The following is a 23990-nucleotide window of genomic DNA, read 5'->3' as shown; positions in this document are numbered from 1 at the left end:
TGACCTTGCTCAATAATAAGCAAAATCTATTCGCAAAGAGGATCAACTACTTTCATAAAACTGATGAACCTTAACAGATTCCTTGATGGAAAATGAGAATATTTGCTGCTTGTTTGTTCCTAAATAGGCAGCAACGAGCTTTTTTTGGCGTGAACCTCACGTAATGAAAAAACAAACAAAATATCGCTATACATCAAGTTTTGAGAATGCAACTTAGTAATTTAAAATAACTAAGTTAATTTTACATCGTACGCGCAAGAAATGTACACTTGTGATATACCCCGTAGATCTACTATCTGAATTCCCAACGTCGAAGTAACTGCCAATTCTCGCTAGCAAACGGAATAGTAAAATCAAGGTATTGCGAATCAATGTAATTCATATTTTACCTAGTCGGAATTAAATTAATATACCATTTTACGAGAGAATAAAGTTATTAGTTGGTTGTAAATCACTCAGTCACTCGGTGATTATGTACGTGCTATCAATATTAAAGAAATACGTCGGACGTTATGTTTTTCATCCTACGTTTCCGGAGATTAGAGCCATCCAACTAGCACCGGGTATAACATACCTTTATAATTTGTCAATGCCCACATGCATTTCCCTGAATATGTGGAGTTGCACCAGTAAACTCTTTATTGAAAAGAGGGAAACAGAACGACATACAGTACAGGCCGTATATAGTATCACTGTATGCCAACCACTCTGACATATAGTACAGGCCGTATATAGTATCACTGTATGCCAACCACTCTGACATATAGTACAGGCCGTATATAGTATCACTGTATGCCAACCACTCTGACATATAGTACAGGCCGTATATAGTATCACTGTATGCCAACCACACTGACATATAGTACAGACCGTATATAGTATCACTGTATGCCAACCACTCTGACATATAGTACAGACCGTATATAGTATCACTGTATGCCAACCACTCTGACATATAGTACAGGCCGTATATAGTATCACTGTATGCCAACCACTCTGACATATAGTACAGACCGTATATAGTATCACTGTATGCCAACCACTCTGACATATAGTACAGACCGTATATAGTATCACTGTATGCCAACCACTCTGAAACAGCGGTTATAAAAATGAAATGAACAGAACATACTAATATTACTGTTCAAGGGGCTTACATCATTGCATTCAATGTTCGTACAACTCAGAATAAATATAAACTTAAAATATTAATTATACGTCTATAGTAGTGACTTGAATGGAGCGTTTCTAATAAAATTCCAATCAAAAACTGTCAAATTTGTAACCTGTCGAGTGCAATAGTTTATATTCAACATTCTGGTCTTTTACAAATTTAGCGATTTTTTATTATTTTTGTTAATTTTGAGACAAATAGACTTACTCCCTCTTTGCCTACATGTATTGATCAAAATCAATCAACAAATACAGTAAATTTCACGAGGTTATTTTGTGTGAGAACAATAATTTAATTTTGTCGCTTGAAGGGTCCTTTAGGGTATATTCCAAATTTACTCTCCATTATATTTTCAAATAAATTACCTCTTCAGAATCTATCTATACAAATATATACTTATAAGAATACTTAGTCTTTCGAAACAACAAGGCCCATGAAACTTTACTTACTGTGAAATCTGGTCAAACGAAATTATTAGAATTACCAAACTAACAAAATAAAAATAAACTCATTACACATATTTTTTAATATATAATTAAAGCCTAAAACGAAGCGTCCAGGACTAGGACCTTGCTCCGAAATACGAATTATATCTTCTATGATATAGAATAGTGGCTCAAAGTAACACAGTAACTCGTCAATAGAGCATACAGACATTGGAAAACTGTAGATTTCACTGGAACCAAAGATTGCGTTTCCAGAACACTAAACAAAAACAACACTTATTAAATAATAATACTTTAATCGCGTGTGTTTGTCTGCTTCTGTCCTAATGCCAAATATATATGCCAACATATTTTGCGGTGATATAGGGTGCAAAACGGATATATAGATTCTCACAATGAGGTTCTAGTATTTCCGTAGTTACATGCCGTAACATGTTCATGGCATGGCATAATATATCATAGTACCGATAACTACTAATAACTACTAATAACTAATTAGTCTAGGCTAAGTGATTGAATATTTGAAACAATGAACTTCAATTGCAAGCTGGATACAAAATGCGTTTACAGGTATTGCAGGAATAAATACTGACACTTTCAAAAGTGAGCTGGTCACACTCTTCCGGCCATGCCTCATTGTTTCAATTGTTTGATTTCTAAGCGTATTCATAATGCAATTTGAGTTAATGTCCCGATCATCGCAACTGCCGTTACTGTAATACAAGGTAGTTCAATTTAATAGCACGTCGACTATGGCACAATTAAATAACAATAGTTTTGTTTTAACCCTCTTAATTCCGCGAAAAAAAATGAATTAAGCTACAATGACAGTTAGTTAAATTGAATCATTTTTCTCCGCATGCTAAGTAAAGACGGACGGGTACCCGAGATGTAATGAAATATAATATGGAATGCCAGATTGATTGATTGATTGATTGATTGATTGAGTGTTTGGGGGATTGACGTCACTGAGGTGTCAATTGAGCAGGCTGTTAACAGGGCTTGTATATTTCAACTGGAGATATCTGAAGTGAGACATTAAACACAAAATCAATTTATTATTTTCGTCATAATAAAATTATATTTTTAGCAGGGTATTCTCGACAGACGAGATAATTGCATTTGCGATAGTTAGAGCACATCCGAATAACCAGCATATTCTATGGAGTGTGAAATCAGGACAAAAAGAGGTGGTTTTATTCTTTTATTATGTGACGAAATGGGGTAGTTTAAACACAGTACACTGGGTCGTTAATACAGCATCGCTTGCAATGTATTTAGAAGTCCAATATGTATTGGACTAGGTGTGCATCGTGTCAGTTTCATGTTCGACAATGATTAAAACTCCAACGTCAAGTCAAGTCAAGTATTACTGTTTTGAATATCCATACAGTCTGCGCCACAGAACTGTCTATACATATCAATACGTGTTTTGTTTTTTTAAAAAAGGTTTCTAATTGCAAAATTGTATGACATGCATATATATATATCATATTACCAAACACACCGGTATACCCTGAAACCAGGTCACACTCATAATAGAATACCCCGCATGAGAAATAAATATGATTTTTTTAGGAACATGCCCAATTTATTTTTCTAATATTAATATTCATTTCAAACATTGGCAATAAAGCTCACCACTCTCTATATTGACGATAACTGTGGTGTTCGAGACCAATCTACCTAATCGATCCCAAATAAATGATAAGCAAGGGCAAATTGTTATCCAAATTAATAATTATATGCCCATACAGATAAATCACACGTATATTCAATCAAACTACTTGCTGCAACACAATACAACCTGAAATAGTAAACATGCCCTCATTTTAATACAAAACGCCAATGGAAGCTGTTAACTAACACCAAAAAACAAACTAACAAGTAAATTCGGATATGAACACTGAGGGCAGTAGGAATCCCAGAAATCGTCTATTTTGACACAAACAAATCATATATTGTTCGCATATGTTTATTCAGTTAATGTGCAAGTTGAGTTGCCTTGGTTTATTCTCGGTATGCATGCTATCGTCTCCAAATTATTGATATACAATTGCAAAATATCACTTGTGTTGATCAAATCAATCGTTACTCACGAGGAGACCTGGTTACATCATTATGGACTTCACATATCACATTATATATGAAACCGATAACATCAGGTAGCGAATAAATCACGTTTACAGTGTTTTACTTTCTCCCTGTAAAATATAAAACAAGAATGTTTTTGTTGCAAACAGTAATGTTTATAATCAGAATTTATTTCATGAATGGAATAGATATCCAGCATTGTTTTATGCAATGAGCAATTCTTCCATGTAGTAAACATGTGAAATATACATACTACCCATATCCGATGGCCCAAGCGGCCATGGTTTTTTGGTGTCAACGACTTTTCCAAACACGCTAGTTACAATATAGTTGCATGTTATGAATCATCCGTATCAAAAGGCTAACAGGAACGAATTTATGGAAATAATGCTGGGATATGTGTATTTTAATACATATTGATTCGCTGAAAGTTTGTTAAAGATAGATCCCTCATAAATAAAAAAAGATACCGCGAATTTACTCATTTTGTAGTACATTGTTCTTCAGTGCAATATAAGGATAATAAGTTTTAACAATTAACTGGGTCACCAGCCTAATTTTCGTGAAAATGCCGGTTGTATTTATAATTGTTCTTCTGCTAGTATTATAAGGCTTTAATTCAAACTGAAGGCTGAATAAATCAAATATTGTGAATGGTTGGGAACCTTTTGTTGTCCTGAATTACTTCAAAAATGTGGGTTTTAACAAGTGATAACAAATCCATTTTTTCAATGTTCAATGGAACTGTTCAAGTTTCTCAAAAATTAACAAAAAAAAACAAAAAACAAAAACACGTCACTGTAACACAGAAGATGGTAGTGGTGGTTTGGGTCAATATATATGTGTTAAAGGGGAACCGATATTATAAAAAGGGGGCAAGATGGTCACCGTATTAGTGTGCTAATCAGAACCAAGCCGTTCACATCGTGGCGTCATTGTTATACATGTTGATGGTCGAATTTTTAATTACCGTAAACTACTAATGTTTTGCAGCATACTCCAACACTTTATTCTTTCGAACAGACATGAAAACACACAATACGCATGTGCGGAGATTGTTATTGCACCTACCAATAAACATAAGCAGTGTGCGTTCGTATTACAAAATGACATTATTTTGACGAACCTGTCGTAGTTGCAAAAACAATGTTTTTGTTTATAAATCATACTCAAATGTAATCAACAATACACTGAAGTAGTAACAGCAATATTAAAAATTCATGTTCATAATAATAACAACAAAAAACAATTCATATAAAACCCTGACAAAACGCTTCCATGGCATATGAAGGTCACACATTCTGGTACTTTTTATTTGTATGAATTTATTTTATTGATATTTAAGCACAATTACCCAGACTTAACTATTTCTTAGTTAGAATGTCTCAATTATGTTGTTATCGTACAAACGAAAGTACCAGGGTGTGTGACCATTAGGGATCATAAAAGTGGTCTATTGGGGGAGTGGATTGGATCAAGTTACTACCGTGAAATTGTCTAGATTTAAAAAAAAAAATGTTTTTGTGCCGGGCGTCAGTTCTGGACATTGAATGTCACTGTTGTTTTTCCTGACTTATTTTTTGTATGTGCAAATTGCAAGTGCAGACACAGAGTGCATTTTCGCCACAGAAGCCATATTCATGTTTGGGACTAGGTGGCAGGGATATGTGGCCAGCTCGCTATCAAATGGCAATTTATTGTGCTATCCTGGCGTCAACCAGGATCAATCAAACACAAGCACCTGCGGACTTTAACCAAGGTTCCTCAAAAATCGCATTCGTTAATGAATGAATCTCGGTCAGTGGAATTGGTCTTCCCATTGAGTTTGTGGCACACTAACCCAGGGAATGGAGCGACCCTTTTTGGTGTTCAGCCTAAGGTAAGATTTGAACTTGGGTTTTCTAATCATGAATCTGATGCAACAACTACTATGCTACCAGTCACCGGCAGTGTTCAGATTTGTTAGCGACAAAAAATGTATTAAACCGTAAATGAAAGCTTAACTAAAGTTTCGTCTTTGACTAATTCACTTCAAACAATAAAATAAAGCAAGAAATGTGATAATTTGGCTGCTATTTATATTATACTTTGAGCTTATCGACAGGAGTTTTTGATTACTTTTTGTGTGTGGAATATTGATGGTAAAACAAGCGAAAAATTCTTTCGGATATAGAGGGCGCAATTTGTATCTTCTATTGGCTATCAGCTCATTGTCAAAATTATGTGGTTTATACATACGTATATAATTTAAACATTCCCTAGACTCAAAGATTCGGTTCCAGAATCTCGCAGCTGCACGAGATTGAATCAGGCTCGCGTATAGGGAAGAAATATGATACATGTAACTCCATATCGGATTTGTAAAGTATTTAGGGTAGAAAAATTGAACACTAGAGGGCATTTGGGGGGTGAGGCTCGCATCCTCCCCATAGAGCCCCATGTTAATACCAGCTTTTTACCTCCCTTGTTTTCAAGCAAGGCGTTAGTATTTTTTAAAAAAAAGATATGGTTATATTGTTAGACTTTCCATTAATTTTACTGGAAAGATTGTTTTGAAGATTGTTTTTGGATCTTTTACTGTTTTTGACTGCAAGCTGTCTAACTATAGGCACCGTCGTGATATGTAAGTGTATCTGATTTCTACTCATTCATTCTTATTTATCTTTTATTATTTTCCGTTTCACAGTTAAAAAACACAGGCATCTATTTTGTCCACTAAAAAGATTTGATTAAATTTAAATTAGTTTTAGAAAACATTTTAAAGCGGGAGGGTCGTTATCGTGATCGTCACATCGCACCTGTGCAAACATCGATTTGCCCACAATCTAATGCGCTCTTCTAATTTAATCACAAGCACGAGTTCTGCCCATAAAAGTAAACAATCAGAAACAAATCTTCAAAGCTATCTTCTCAGTTAAATTGATAAATAGTCCAATAATATAACCATACAATTTAAAAATTTAAAAACGTGTTGCTTGAAAACAGGAGTTTATAGTTGATGCTAGCACGGGGCTGAATGGAAAAGATGCCCTCTATAGTTCAATTTTCTATCTCACAGTTCTTTGCAAAATCCAATATGAACTTCTCATTTTGGCAGACGGAATACTGAACTCGTCTGTGTGGCACAGCACAGCATTAGCAATTATTTGTGAACTGATCCAACTGTTTCACTTATGTTGAATTAGGGGGGGGGGCATTTGATATCCTGGGGGAGCAAAAAGATTTTGTAGAAAAAAAAAATCTGTGACAATGCTTGAAATAAATCCTACACTATATGCATGTAAAAATGTACTTCCATTATACAATTTAGTTAAAATGGAAAGTAATTCTTCGTCGTTTGGTGTGTCGTTTTTCACGAGTTTGTCAGTACGTAGAGTACGCAGAGAACTTGTGAGTATATCTTTCAAGTTAGTATTTCTACGAAATGCAATAAGGGGAGGATTTGGAAAAATGTTACTGAGTAACTGATCATTCCAAATTAAGTCCCAGTAATAGGGCTCTTTTGAGCTTAGACCCTTGTATATAAGGGTTGAATGTAGTTGTGAATATTGTTTGCCTTTCATTATTAGGCATTGATTCACGTAAATAGATACGATTGTCATGTTCATTAATTAAAGAGTATCTTTTCGATATCATTATCATGCAATTTTTCAATAGATTACGTTTATGTAAGAAATCGTTTAGATTATAACATGTTCGAGCATACCGAATGGTTTCACCTTTAATAAATCATTCGAGTACTGATGTAGGGTGACAAGAACTACGTTTCAAATTTTGAAACGTTTCCGTTTGTTTTGGTGTGCGTGTTCATGTCTAATATATTCAGACCATGGAAGCGTTGTCCATTATATAGGTTATATATATTATATATATATATACTTGTGTCGTGGAGTATTCAAATGTGAGCTGGTATTTGTTGTGAAGCATATCAGCTTCCTGAACAAATTTGTGAAATTCAGGTACGGTACAATGAAGATGTCATTTAAAAACGGTACCAAGTTTTAATATATTGAGCACCAAGTAGTAAAATTCGATTTTCCAGTATGTGGAATGTAATGACAGCAATCTCAGGTGACAATGGTGACCCCATGCTAACTTCACATGTTTGGGTATAATATTCATTATTAAACTCGAATGTGTTTCTTTTCAGAATGTTTTCAAGGAGATTCAAATGACTATATTTGTGATTTTTAACTCGATTGCATTGCATTAGCGGTTGCTTGGATCGCTTCTTCGTGAACAGTATTTATAGTATACATTGATACGACATCCATGGTTACTAGGACGTTATTTTCAGATACTTGTATTTTTTTTCGATTTTGTTAATAAAACGATTGGAATTGAAAAGTGGTCAATCAATTCTGACATTTTCTCTGTCGGACCAGAGCAACCACCGACGGATTATCGGTCTACCGACGAATATACTGCCCTCTGGTTGTGGTGTATGTACTTTAGACAGTAAATACCACCGGGGCGTTCTAACTTTGTACTTAAATGGGTCTGTATATTTATACGTGTCGTAATCGATTAATTCCAGATTGCACATTTCGATAACGAGCTCATGGACCAAATTAGTTGTAACTATAGTATCGTTACCACTAATTTTAGTATAGTATAGTATTTTTGAAAAAAAAATCCATATCAGATACGGGAAAAACTAGGCTTCATTTCAACCTTTCTCGGCCCCCAGGATATGCTATTGTTACTTGGTTGATGAAGGAGGGTTTGTCATTCATGCAAATTTCAGAATACTCAGTGTTCAGAGACCGTGTCTATACTGATAAGCAAAATGCCATAATACCCCGCCGCCCCTCTGAATTCGAAATAGGATTTCTTGTTCGAGGTGACTATTCCTTTATTACCAATCTGATTAAAATCTGATGTAGTGTACGGGCTTTAATTATTTTGGCTATAAACTTATTTTAATTTTATTTTTTATTACTTTTGTTATTAATGCCCTTTTATTTTATTATTTTACTTTGATTTTGTGATTTTTTTTTAATTCTGCCCTACCTACAGATGTAGGTAGGGCGGAATTAAAAAAATCACAAAATCAAAATCAAAGTAAAATAATAAAATAAAATAAAATAAAATAAAATAAAATAAAATAAAATAAAAGGGCATTAATAACAAAAGTAATAAAAATTAAAATTAAAATAAGTTTATAGCCAAAATAATTAAAGCCCGTACACTATATCAGATTTTAATCAGATTGCTTTATTACGTAACTATTGAAAACATTTACTTTGTGTAATTGCGATGTTTTGTTTGGATGGCTTCACAAAGTATTGTATTGTAACATTAGAATGTTTCTATCGGTTTATTGCAATATATCTATGAATCGTTATACGCGCCATCACATAGTCCGAATTATAGAGGTACATATGCTAAAGCGCCAAGACAGTATATACAATCCTTGACTAATCGCGGCCATCGCATAATGATAGAGAATAATTAAGATCAAATATCGCATAACGATCATTTTACACCTTTGAGCGTTTTGAACATCAGTAAAACAAATACAAGCCCATTTACCCGTTCTGTAGATGTCTCTTCTAATTAGATTATTGCAAATTTCATCTGTTATAGGAAGAAGAAGTCCGTCGTCTACAAATGATGTGCACTAAGGTGGGCATATTGATGACCAATCGTGGCCATGTATTTGTTAAAATAATCATTATTATACATACATGTATATCACAGAATATCCCATGGCCAATCGCGGCCATCGCGTAATAATCAATGATACATATACATAACATACATATAACATAACACGCTCTCTACCCGTTTGAGTCTGTGGTCCTTTCAGCATGCTTTCTGCGCCCTCAGCGACGAACCAAGACGCGACCTGGGGACCTTCACTATATGTTCAGACTAAATTTAAATAATCTTTACCGACCTGACTATCTACTTTTTTTGCTCCTATCCTAAACATGGCATGTTTCATGTCCCAGAATTTATTTCGGCTGAGTCCCCAGATCGTTGAACGTCTTTTTTCGAACGCATGTTTGGCCTCCGCGTCGTGTCGAGGTGCGAAAGTTGACAGTTGATCATGCAAAAAGGCACCAGAGGTTATGGAATTGTGAGAATGATCTGTGATGGGGTGACAAGTGGATTTTGCAGGGGAGGTAAACAACAACATTTTGGGTCGGTTGTTTTACAGTTTAATATTACAAAAGAAATATACCCTTTCGTTAGGTGGGCTAGGGGAATTTTACGTTTTTACAGGAAACAAAATGAAAAAAAGGTTTTTACACTTTACAGATAAAACATTTTTATAATATATTTGATAATTTGTCAAAATTGGAAATAGCGTAAGAATTGCAACATTTAATGTGGAAAATACGCTCATAAAAAGGATTTTTGTACAAATTACGGACGAATAAAATAGCTGATTACATTTTACGCCTTGCCCATGTCTATGCATTAGTACGAAAATAAAAACAATTGATTACAGCTTACGAAAATACCCCTTTAGTAAATACACGTATAAATTGGTCACAGTCGCATCATATGGTTGATATGACGTAAGAAATAATAACCAAGCAATGTTGAAATGATCGCAACAGAATATTTATGCATATATGTGTGTTTTGAACACAACGTCATCTACTTGACTGCCCGAATCACTGTGAAGAACACTGATCTAACAAAGAAAACCGAAAAACTTATCAACCGATATTGACTGGACACTGGTAAAATGCTGGACATTGGTATTACTGGATATAATTGCTTTAAACAGACTTGACTGGTATTGACTGGACAGTGGTTAAATTCTGCACACTAGTATTACTGGATATATACTGCTTTACACAGACTTGACCGGTATTTATTGTCGACAGACACAACATACATCTGGTTTAGCTAAAGGATCAGATTCTGACCAAGTTTTCACTAAGCATGTCGTCTCGCTTGTCATCCTGGGACACTTATATGTGCACACAGTCTCTCTATAGACTATGATAGAGGGACTGTGATGTGCATAAGCCCCCGGGAAGCCCTGGCCTTTCAGTTTGGTAGTGGTGTAAGGCCGGGGAATAACCGACCCCATTATAAACCATTTTCAGCTCAAAAACCATACCCCATTATAGACCGAATAGTGAATTTGTATATCCCACCAGAGACCAAATTGTCACTAAATTTATTCAGTTATAGGTTGAATGTACTCATCACCCGGACTCATCAACCTGAATGAATGAATGATCAATCCAACTTCAATGAAGGGAAATAAGAACAAAACGAAAGTACTTACTTTTCAACACACACAATTTATTTGATTCACAAAAAGTTGTTGTTTGACAAAGAGATCAGAGACTGAAATTGCAGGAGAACTAGGAAATCATCAGTAAACTCAAGATGTCAACAACTATTTTGTGGACATTGTTAGTATTTGGGATATTTTTTATTGTTTACTGATTATTTCTTGATTGTTCTGAAAACAGACCCCATCCTAGACGGGCAAACCTGACATTGAACCAAAAGGCAAGTAAATCTATACCCATTCTAGACCAAGCAGCTGACAATTACGACCCCAAAGGCGGCATGTCCCCATAAAGTGATTTGTTTTAAGTGACCCCCCCCCCCCTCCCCGGCAACCCCTCTCCCGGGCACAAGCCCCACTATAATTTTATTTTACACTGTGCCGGGTGTTACCGAAATGACTTACTATCAGCTGTATATTGAGAGAATAAACAACAAATATAACATTATATGTATTTTATTGATATTATTTTATTTCATGAGTCGAGCGCCCGTGACCCTCCAAGGTACATGGGCTACCGCTGTCGCGCATAGTGGCGAAGCTGCGTTGTGTCGTCACTAGGAACAAGACAGGTCAAAAGGTTAGACTACACGTCTAGGGAGTTTTGCTTTTTGACCACCTAGGTTTGTTATTCGTTTCGTCAGCCTCGACTTCATACTCAAGATGGTGGATTTGTGAATGAAGCGAACGTGTGATTTCTATTTGAATCATATCAGTTCACATAAATGATATGTCTACTGGTAAATACGAAAGAAATTCTGTCCATTTATGAAGACAGTCATACAGCCTGAAGCTTCGGTTTACGATCCCGGCTGAGAACATGGTAAGTTGAGTGAGCTACAGAACTGCAGCTACAGTTTCCCAGCCAGCGTTAACGAATGCGAATGGTCATTGACCCTGTACTGATTATTTTATGGAAAGTCTGAAAGAGTTCTTCAGAGTCCATTTATATTTAATCGAAGATAAGGATTAAGTATGGATCTGCATATTTAGCTTTATCCTAGATCTCCCCATCCTGTTAAAAACCATCGACATCGGCACTTACAAATTAAGACAGGAAGTTTAACAGTGGTATAACACAGTCCCCAAGACATAATGCCCCTGTGTATAATACGAACGTAGTTCGTTCGTAGTATTCAGTAAACCTTAACATTATTTGTAATGGAAATTTCCAAACTTCATAGGAAAGTCCTATAAACATTGCAATATAGCAAGGAGCTTTTTATTGATCAAATGATCTAGGTAATGTTATGAAAATGATTTACATTTTGTGCCAATCTCATTCCCCTGGTACAACTTGATTTTGGACTAATTAATTTTTGTCTAGGTACATACTATGTCTGAGTTGTTGTCTGTTTTCATATTTCAACATTGTTGTCACTAATGAAGTTGTAACTTATTTGCACTTAAACCGTTTGCTTCAACCGTCTGTGGAAAGTTGATAGAGTTATTGGAACTTTGATAAGGACTTTCCCAGGGAAGTTGCAAGTTATCATACAATTGTTTGTGCCTGCTGAAAATATCCATGCTCTGTAAAAAGTGCAAGACTGAACATTACGTTAACATGGCTGTTTTAGTGGTAAAACATTGTGACTGTCTGGCATCCCAACACAGTATGCGAATGGTTATTAATTAAGGTTTTCCAAAACACCATATAATCCACAGACGTGGCATGAGGAATGTAATTTTTTCTATAATCCCTACTTCTCTCCACCAATAAATTACATTGATCGTTTCTCAGACACTTGGTATATGTAGTCAGTGCATGTCTTGTCTATTTTAAGTGGAAAAATCTGTTAATTAATGAAACATGGCAGCAGTCTTGATTGTGTGCAACCAGCTATTGTTAGTGATAAGCGTTATGGTGCTGCAGCAGAGAGTGAGGAACATGTAATCATGATACTTTTGACGATTGAGGTTTGAATTAGTCTCAAAATAGATGCTTTGTATGACATGCTCAGAGTTTGTTCACAGGGCCATGTGTGGGAAGCCGACAAAGTCCCGATGAAATGTGCACATGCTTGTCACCAATGAGGAATTACTGCTCGGCAGCAGTACAAGGAAAAGAAATGATGCCTATTCTTATAAAAAGGGGGGTGTAGATGAAAAAAATGTACCACAGTTGTTACATCCCTAGATTTGAGATAATAATTTCACCCATTGAGGTTTTCTTTTAAAAACAAATCAATATATCATCAGTAAATCATTGTTTATTAAATTAATAACGCTGTTAAAAATATTTTACTTGCTATCTGAAATTATCATGGTGTTTTGTAATGTTATCTTCTTTTTGTTGCCAAGTAGCTAAAGTAGTTGGTTATTGGCTGGAAAAAAAACAATTGTGTATTAGCAACCAGTACCATGACTAGAACCATTAGCAAAAAAGCCTATCACCAAATTAATGAAAAGTCAGTCTTGTTCACAAAGTGTCCTGTAAGGCACTGTTGTTATTGCATTACATTATTAATTACTCTCTGGGTTCTAATTCCACTATTTTCGCTAATAAGTAACATTTTCTAAATTAAATCCCTGTGAATATGCAAAATAACAATAGAACAATAAAACAAGTTCACAAAATACTTCCATTTATAGTGATAGTCTGTAATTTCCTCCAGCCAATTGGAACAAAAATAACAAAATTTTTTGAGTAGAAATTGAAAACGTACTCAAATTTTTTTTGTTGGCTCCAAACTTAGTATTCATTTCAAGTAATAATGAAGAATATAGGAAAAAAGTGCAGAAAATTTTGGGCAAGAGAGTCTGGTAGTGAAAAGGTTAAAACCAAGTGAATATGCTCAAAATAGTGAAAATAAATGGTTTCACAGTAGCACAAAATAACCATGCCAACCAATAGCACATACAGTATGTAAGTCATTAGCAGATTTATCATATATACTTTGAAAGTCTTCTTTTTTTTTACCTTTCACAAAATAAAACATGTACCGAATGGTGAATTATCTCCATTTGGTCAAAAAAACAAAAACAAAATTGTAAAAAAATATGTAAAATGTGCAATATTTGCATATTGGTTGAAAACGATAAGTCATTGAATGAAGAATTAAACTCTTAAAAAACCAAAAAAAAAACCCCACTCACTACTCATTCATAATTAGTTGTAAGTGCGCCCTCTTCTGGCAGACATTATCCATTTTTTTTTTTTTTTATAGGTTTCACTAATAACAGTTACTACCTTTCTATGCTAGATATACCCATGTCTTTTGTAAGAAATCTGACTTGTAAGATATACTGACTCGTTTTCAAGGAACTTTAATGGTTTTCAAATTACCAAAAATTTAGAACAATTCATGTTGGGTATTTGTGCAACATTATATAGTGAAAATGTAATGTACCTTAGTTGACATTAAATACTCTCTTGCGAAATTATGCACGAGTAACAAACTACTCTAAAATACTTCGTTTTAGCTGAAATTCATTTTCACTGAAAAGACTTTTTTGGGTGTTTTGTATGGAATTTATTTTCACTGGTGATTCGAATGTAAACATAGGAAAAAAGGTATATTCGCCGGGAATTTATTTTCACTGAATCACTCCTTCCATGAAAATAGTAAAAATAAATTCCAAGCGAAAATTAAGTATTTTACAGTGTATGTATAAAAGGATGTAGTTAACAGGCAATTGAAAAGCACAAACAAATCAAATAAATGAAAAAGACTAAATAAAAAGCAAGGCTATCCAAACTTGATTAAAATGACAGGTGTCTGGCTAAAATGACAGGTGGCTGATTAAAATGACAGGTGTCTGGTTAAAATGACAGGTGTCTGGTTAAAATGACAGGTGTCTGGTTAAAATGACAGGTGTCTGGTTAAAATGACAGGTGGCTAATTAAAATGACAGGTGTCTGGTTAAAATGACAGGTGTCTGGTTAAAATGACAGGTGTCTGGTTAAAATGACAGGTGTCTGGTTAAAATGACAGGTGTCTGGTTAAAATGACAGGTGGCTGGTTAAAATGACAGGTGTCTGGTTAAAATGACAGGTGGCTGATTAAAATGACAGGTGTCTGGCTAAAATGACAGGTGGCTGATTAAAATGACAGGTGTCTGGTTAAAATGACAGGTGTCTGGTTAAAATGACAGGTGGCTGGTTAAAATGACAGGTGTCTGGTTAAAATGACAGGTGGCTGATTAAAATGACAGGTGTCTGGCTAAAATGACAGGTGGCTGATTAAAATGACAGGTGGCTGATTAAAATGACAGGTGGCTGATTAAAATGACAGGTGTCTGGCTAAAATGACAGGTGTCTGGCTAAAATGACAGGTGTCTGGCTAAAATAACAGGTGTCTGGCTAAAATAACAGGTGTCTGGTTAAAATCCTGGTCCAAATTGTTTGAAGTATTTTACTAATGATAATTTCCTGACTCTACAGGATTAATAAACTTCATAAATAAATAATATAGATAAAATAAACTTAAGGCAGTGAATAATAATAATATAAAATATTAAAGCATGTCTAAAGTGAAAATACATGATTAGTTTAAACTTCAAAGTCATGCAGATATTCAACTAAATTTAATTAAATTTGGGAAGAAAATTAAATTATTGATAATTTATTACAATTGAAGAAGATATATCTTTAAGATATAATATATAATGTATATAATATAACTAAAAATTTGTTTTTTCACAAATAATGATGTATTTTCACCTTAGGAACTAGTTTTGCTCAAATATTGAAATTTTCAAGTATATGTGGCATAAAAATTAGTTTGGTGGCCAGACTTGTATATTCAGATTGGAGGGTGTATAATGATTGCAAACAACAATACAACTGAAAATTTGCAGTGTCAGCATTTTCACAGCCAGACATTCTCGTTCAAATTATTCTGCACTCTTTTCTTACATTCTTCAATATTTCTGAAAATGAGTGTTAATTTTGGAGCCAGCAATTTGAGTCAATTTTCAGCTTTTACTCAATAAAATCTGCTATATTTTTTTCCAATCTTCTGAAGCAACGACTATAAACGGGACTATTTTGTGAGTTTGTGATAAAAATAGGGAACTGTTGGTGAAAAGGTTAACATCACATCAATACCATACTAACTGCATCTGTTAGCATTGTTTGTGTGTAAACTAGGAAAACAATAAAGCTAAATGTGTTTGATAAAAATGTTTGAAAACAAGTACAACATGTATGTCAGACTTTGGTCATTATACAAAACTCGAAATAATGCAGTACAAGTTGCGTCCCCAAGGCCAGCCAAGATTGTCTTTAGTTGAGACAAATTTCACTTTAAGGATAAAACATTAATGGTTAATACCAAATTTATCAACTACATTACTTTGCCAGGGTCAGAGCTTGAAGCACATTAGTAAAGGCAGAGTTCTTGATCATTTGCATAGTGACAGGTTCCATCAAGTAAGTTACAAAGAGCAAATAAAACCTGTTTCCATGGAAACAATGACTTCATATTTTCCCATAGTGTAAAGCATTTATCGACCATGTTGTATTCAATATTGGACATATTATAAACAGTAAAATTTACATTCAGAATTTAAAAACTAGCTCAAGTACTTAATTTTTTTCCCAAATATTGAGTCACAGGAAATTTAGCAACACTTCATTGCTTACTCATACATGATACAATGTATGTGCATGGATTAAAAACATCTTTGAACAGTTTCTGTATTTCATCTCAACTTTTACTCAAATTTGAGGTCTAGTGAAAATTATTCACCATAACTACACCATTCTACCCCTAGCAGAACCTACCTCAGTATTCACATTTGAAACATGTAGTGAAATAGCCCCTTCGTAACAGATTTAACAGATTCATGTAACAATGTAAAAGGCTTGAAATAAAAAATGTGTTCTTTAAAACCAATAACCACTTTCTCCCTGCCATTTCACTCTTAAGATATTTAAATGAAATAAAGGATTTGTATTCTGATTTTATGCAACTTGTACTTTAGGCTGCCTGTGTAACATTTTTGTTTTGCTGAGAGCTCTGATTTCATTAAGGAATTCAAAACAAAATGTTGATGTCAAAGATTCCTTGATAGACTTGTGCTATTTGTTGTTCAGTGTTTTAGTGGGAAATGTATTTTCCAATTGCCTTCTTGAGAATACAATATGCGTTTAACCTTTGAGTTGTCATAAAATGTGTAACAAAAAAATAGATACTTACGTGATGTAGGAGCTGAACAAATTTAAGTTAATTCTAAAACTAGATGATTAGAATGCTTTTCTCTAAGGAGACATCAATTCAGACTAGTTGCTTTTTATAAAAAAAAAATTGTTCTTGCAAGAAAGCTGTCTCACAGCATGTATATAACGAAGACAGATCACACTACAGTATTCGCAAAGGAAGATGAAAACATCTTTCCAGATCTTCTTTGGAGGGGGGGGGGGGTCTCACCTGCCCCTTTTTATTTATACCTGCTCCCCCTTCAATTATATAAAAAAGTCCAGTTTACCCTTTGAACTTTGAAACATGTGGGTTGGATAACATATTATTACACAGAGAAGCATCTTTTCTCATTCCATCACCTGTACTGGTACCCTATTGCTTAGCAACCATGTAGCTTCTCCTCATATTGCAAGTCAGATGGTGTGGTACTCCGCTGCTACTGCTATATGTATGCACTATTGGCTGTCTTGTTTATTTTCACTGATTCATTGCTATGGATGGTGTAGATCATGAGAAAAAAGAAGAAAACTGTTCGTCTGATCAGTTTGCCTCAGATCGGCGGATGTCTAGGTTCCCGAGGATACCACAAGGTAAATGTTTCAGATCTGTTGTTCTGTGGGAAATTACGGCCTTTGTGACAGGTGTGCAACAGTGCACTTATTCCTTCACATCAGCTTCATCCACCTGTGTGCAATGCATAGGAATTTTGATAAAATGTAATCATTTGTGATATACATGTATTTGAATAAATAGATTATGGTAGAAAAATATTATAAATATATAAATACTATTTAGCTGAATTGAATAGTAAAAATACTTTTTAATATAATGGAAAAAAAATGAAATTTGATTTTCCAATAATGCTGAATCAATCTGAACAAATATTTGTATTCAAAATTATTATTATAATATTCTGTTAAAGATCGTATAATTATTATTTTTATCTACAATGTATAATATTCTTCATTTGGTTTCAGCATTTTGAGTGATTTGAACATCAATGCATCTTCTGTTTGTAAACATTGTGATCAGTCATAGGGAGAATTTATTCTGAGCTACTTGTCTTTTCTTGATAAGCGTGATATCGTGGCTTTCCAACTGAGTCGGTAGATTGCAGTTGTTACTTCAAGTGAATATTCTTTCAGAGACGTCATGTCTCACATATCTCCAATCATTGTCACTTTGGTTTTGTGTTCAGTGTTTTCTTGCATCATCAAGTTTCAGTCGCTGTTTAGAACTTTTTTTATATAAGCGCTGTTCGAATGAAATTTTTTTTTTTAGCTCGTGTGTCAGTTTAGATATTTGAGCTGAAAGCGGCTGTCCTCGCTGCTACTTCTGTATTTTGCTAATTTAGTGGAAAAGCCGGTTCTAATGATGAGTTACATGTAATAGTTAAAATACAGCTAAAATGAGGATGAGGCAAAAATGCAAGTGATGCATAGACAAGTTTGAGTTTTGCAATAATTTTTTCTGTAAAAGACAGAAGCTTTTACAAAAAATAGCAGTGCTCTCTAAGCCAATATGACGCGCCACTGATGTACGAACATTTACTGTGCTGTAACTAGCTGTGCATTATGTATAATTCACTGGCGCCATTGACACAATAGTAAATCAAAAAAATGGTAAGATTTGAAAATGCAATACATAGTTCATTTCTAGGTTTTCCAATAAGCAAGTATTAAAAGTATTCTTTGTTTTGCAGACATCTATGTTTACATGTGGATAATCTGTTGAACTAAAGAAATTGAACTGTTCCTATCTCATACACATCTGTCTTTAATAATACATGACATGTTTGGCATAAATTAAATTAATTAAAACTAATTAAAATTAAATTAATAAAAATTTATTAAATTTAATTGAACTACAATGTAAGCTAACAATAGATGTACCAGTACTCTCATCGTGTAATTGTATATACATCTATAATGAATATTTGCATGTATACAATAGTATGAACTTAAATACAAATTATAATCATAAAGGTAAATCTGGTTAGTTGATACATCTATACTATATTGCCATAAATTGTAAACTTTAAGTTGTTTTTCTTATGTTGAATCTTGTGCACTCAAGATGAGTGTGTTTTTAATGTCTATCTAATTGTGGTGCTATTATTATTGGTTTGACTTTGTATCATCAAATACTTCATACATACATGTAGTTCCACATCTTACTACATTGCTCATTTAATAATACCGTATACATGTACCAAGCATGTACTGTGTCATGGACCATGGTGTACTGTAGTTCTTCTATGAGTTGGACCATTTAATTTTTTTCCAAAAAAACATTTTCAAAATCAAGGACTTGTGTGTGCATCCCTACCAGTATTTTGGACATGTTTAACCAACCATATTTGGATACATGTACATGATACAAGTCCTTTTGTTTCGCATTCCAATTCGAGAAGGCTGTATGGTGGCCACTATTGGTGCTATTAAAGATAATCATCAAAAACTGTTCTGCTGTTCTGACACTTGTTCTTGGTTGTGTGTAGATTTTGTTCATCTTGGTACATTCATTGGATATTATGGGACCTTTGTTCTTCTGATTATAAAAATTTACGACTGACAGACATTTTATATTAATGAATGCTGTTCCTGCAGAGCCATATTTCTATCACGCCTTGACTGATTACAATCAAACTTTACAACTACATTATACATCATGTCATACATATTAACATATATTCAGAGCTTGAACTTTGGAATTGTGGGGGCAAGCAATCATTTTCAATGAAAAAACTTGATCTCATTGAGCGAATATTTAAGTACTCCAAGGTACATTTTGTACCTGCAGTCAGGTAAGACAATTGACTTCATCACCTACATATACATATATTTTTAGCACTGTGCATTTGTTCATGTACATTTACTTCAACCAACTGTAGCAGTGTGATCATTACCTGTTATTGATTTTACTACTCCACTGTACAAGCCTTATGGGACTACCGATACTGTCACATGTTTATACATGTATCTTTACTAGGAGAATATGCTCCATATACAGTCAGGCAGAAGAATTACATAGGCCTTTTTATGTAGGAAAATACTCTCATCATTTTCACGGATGTGAAATATTCACTAGAAAACAATACATTTTATTTGATTTAATATTTAATAGGTTTTCAGTAGAAAAAAATACATTTTATTTTATTTAATATTCAGTAGGTTTCCAATAAAAAACAATACATATATTTGATTTAATATTTAATAGGTTTCCAATAAAAAACAATACATTTTATTTAATATTCAAATGGTTTTCAATAGAAAACAATACATTTTTCTTAATTTAATATTCAATAGGTTTTCAATAGAAAACATTACATTTATTTAATTTAATATTCAATAGGTTTTCAATAGAAAACAATACATTTTATTTGATTTAATATTCAATAGGTTTTCAGTAGAAAACAATACATTTTATTTTATTTAATATTCAGTAGGTTTCCAATAAAAAACAATACATATATTTGATTTAATATTTAATAGGTTTCCAATAAAAAACAATACATTTTATTTAATATTCAAATGATTTTCAATAGAAAACAATACATTTTTCTTAATTTAATATTCAATAGGTTTTCAATAGAAAACATTACATTTATTTAATTTAATATTCAATAGGTTTTCAATAGAAAACAATACATTTTATTTAATTTAATATTCAATAGGTTTTCAGTAGAAAACAATACATTTTATTTTATTTAATATTCAGTAGGTTTCCAATAAAAACAATACATATATTTGATTTAATATTGAATAGGTTTCCAATAAAAAACAATACATTTTATTTAATATTCAAATGGTTCTCAATAGAAAACAATACATTTTTCTTAATTTAATATTCAATAGGTTTTCAATAGAAAACATTACATTTATTCAATTTAATATTCAATAGGTTTTCAATAGAAAACAATACATTTTATTTAATTTAATATTCAATAGGTTTTCAATAGAAAACAATACATTTTATTTGATTTAATATTCAATAGGTTTTCAGTAGAAAACAATACATTTTATTTTATTTAATATTCAGTAGGTTTCCAATAAAAAACAATACATATATTTGATTTAATATTTAATAGGTTTCCAATAAAAAACAATACATTTTATTTAATATTCAAATGGTTTTCAATAGAAAACAATACATTTTTCTTAATTTAATATTCAATAGGTTTTCAATAGAAAACATTACATTTATTTAATTTAATATTCAATAGGTTTTCAATAGAAAACAATACATTTTATTTGATTTAATATTCAATAGGTTTCCAATAGAAACAATATATTTTATTTGACTTAATGTTCAATAGGTTTTCAATAGAAAACAATACATTTTATTTTATTTAATATTCAATAGGTTTCCAATAGAAATAATACATTTTATTTAATTTAATATTTAATAGGTTTCCAATAGAAACAATATGTTTTATTTAATTTAATATTCAATAGGTTTCCAATAGAAACAATACATTCTATTTAATTTAATATTCAATAGGTTTCCAATACAAACAATACATTTTATTTAATTTAATATTCAATAGGTTTCCAATAGAAACAATACATTTTATTTTATTTAATATTCAATAGGTTTCCAATAGAAACAATGTTTAATTTAATTTAATATTCAATAGGTTTCCAATAGAAACAATACATTTTATTTAATTTAATATTCAATAGGTTTCCAATAGAAACAATACATTTTATTTAATTTAATATTCAATAGGTTTCCAATAGAAACAATACATTTTATTTAATTTAATATTCAATAAGTTTCCAATAGAAACAATACATTTTATTTGATTTAATATTCAATAGGTTTCCAATAGAAACAATATATTTTATTTGACTTAATGTTCAATAGGTATTCAATAGAAAGCAATACATTTTATTTAATTAAATTTAATATTCAATAGGTTTCCAATAGAAACAATACATTTTATTTGACTTAATATTTAATAAGTTTCCAATAGAAACAATATGTTTTATTTAATTTAATATTCACTTGGTTTTCAATAGAAAACAATATATTTTATTTTATTTAATATTCAATAGGTTTCCAATAGAAATAATACATTTTATTTAATTTAATATTCAATAGGTTTCCAATAGAAACAAATACATTTTATTTAATTTAATATTCAATAGGTTTCCAATAGAAACAATACATTCTATTTAATATAATATTCAATAGGTTTCCAATACAAACAATACATTTTATTTAATTTAATATTCAATAGGTTTCCAATAGAAACAATACATTTTATTTTATTTAATATTCAATAGGTTTCCAATAGACACAATGTTTTATTTAATTTAATATTCAATAGGTTTCCAATAGAAACAATACATTTTATTTAATTTAATATTCAATAGGTTTCCAATAGAAACAATACATTTTATTTAATTTAATATTCAATAGGTTTCCAATAGAAACAATACATTTTATTTAATTTAATATTCAATAGGTTTCCAATAGAAACAATACATTTTATTTAATTTAATATTCAATAGGTTTCCAATAGAAACAATATGTTTTATTTAATTTAATATTCAATAGGTTTCCAATAGAAACAATACATTTTATTTAATTTAATATTCAATAGGTTTTCAATAGAAAACATTACATTTTATTTAATTTAATATTCAATAGGTTTTCAATAGAAAACATTACATTTTATTTGACTTTATATTTAATAGGTTTTCAATAGAAAACATTACATTTTATATGACTTAATATTTAATAGGTTTCAATAGAAACAATACATTTTATTTAATTTAATATTCAATAGGTTTTCAATAGAAAACAATACATTTATTTAATTTAATATTTAATAGGTTTTCAATAGAAAACATTACATTTTATATGACTTAATATTTAATAGGTTTTCAATAGAACAATACATTTTTCTTAATTTAATTTAATATTCAATAGGTTTTCAATAGAAAACAATACATTTATTTAATTTAATATTTAATAGGTTTTCAATAGAAAAAATTACATTTTATTTAATTTAATTTAATATTCAGTAGGTTTCCAACAGAAACAATACATTTTACTAGTCCCCGTTCGGACGCAGAGGAAATTGGAATTTTGTATCTTATAGTTGTCCATCATAATACATGTATGCAGTACAAATAATTAGGTTCACTTTACACTTTCCTCATAAACCAGGAGCTTTATTAAAATTAATGGAAAAATAATTTTTGAATGTTGCTTAATACTTATCTATTTTTACAGGTCTTTGACTTGTATCTCAGATGACTACCTACAGAGTCAGTATTTTATAGTGTGTGTGTTGCTATGCATATATTGTATACTCCATTCCCTATTAATGAAGATCCCAAAGGCATACATTCTACTTTTGCTACACCGATTTATAGTGATGCATATTGTAAAACCTGGGTAAAGTTGCAATATTTTTATTCATATTTGGCCGCCAAAGTAAAAGGTATTATGGAAGATTGCAATTTGTTCAGGGTAAGCCAAGTTTCTTGTATCAGTATTGTTGATTGTACTCCTTGTTAAAACATTATGTCTTCACCGGTAGGAATTTGTTTTGGCAAGGACTAGTGGTAAATTAGTGTGATGCCCTTTCAAACACTGTTGAAGATTGGGACGTGCATCCAATTTTATAATAAAGACATTGCACAGGAGATATGTCTGTCTTATCACATGACCAATCCTCATTAATATGCATAACTATAATATCTCAATCACTGTTCTGGTTGTCCAGTACAACCAGTGCAATAATGAAGCCATTAGGCAGGAAATGTGGCTAACATATCATTTGTTTATATTTGGTCATGCCTAATTATAATATTTAGAGAAATATTGCAGATTGGCACATGCAACAGATG

At 32.0% G+C, this 23990-nt stretch overlaps 1 protein-coding gene across 1 annotated transcript in view; it reads left to right on the top strand.

The window, feature by feature from the left end:
• The first annotated feature begins 11609 nt into the window (after positions 1 to 11609).
• Positions 11610 to 23990, top strand: part of LOC100367458 (transient receptor potential cation channel subfamily M member 3) — a 72101-nt gene continuing 59720 nt past the window's right edge. Inside the window, exon 1 of the mRNA XM_085506884.1 lies at positions 11610 to 11801. Coding sequence (XP_085363010.1) covers positions 11799 to 11801 — 3 coding nt within the window. The 5' untranslated portion in view covers positions 11610 to 11798. The remainder of the gene's footprint in view (positions 11802 to 23990) is intronic.

This window comes from Saccoglossus kowalevskii, chromosome 13, assembly GCF_978046115.1.
Source record: "Saccoglossus kowalevskii chromosome 13, keSacKowa6.1, whole genome shotgun sequence".
In the NCBI taxonomy this organism is placed as follows: Eukaryota; Metazoa; Hemichordata; class Enteropneusta; family Harrimaniidae; genus Saccoglossus; species Saccoglossus kowalevskii.
The sequence above is the reverse complement of the archived record's forward strand: the minus strand, read 5'-3'. Positions and strand labels throughout refer to the sequence as shown.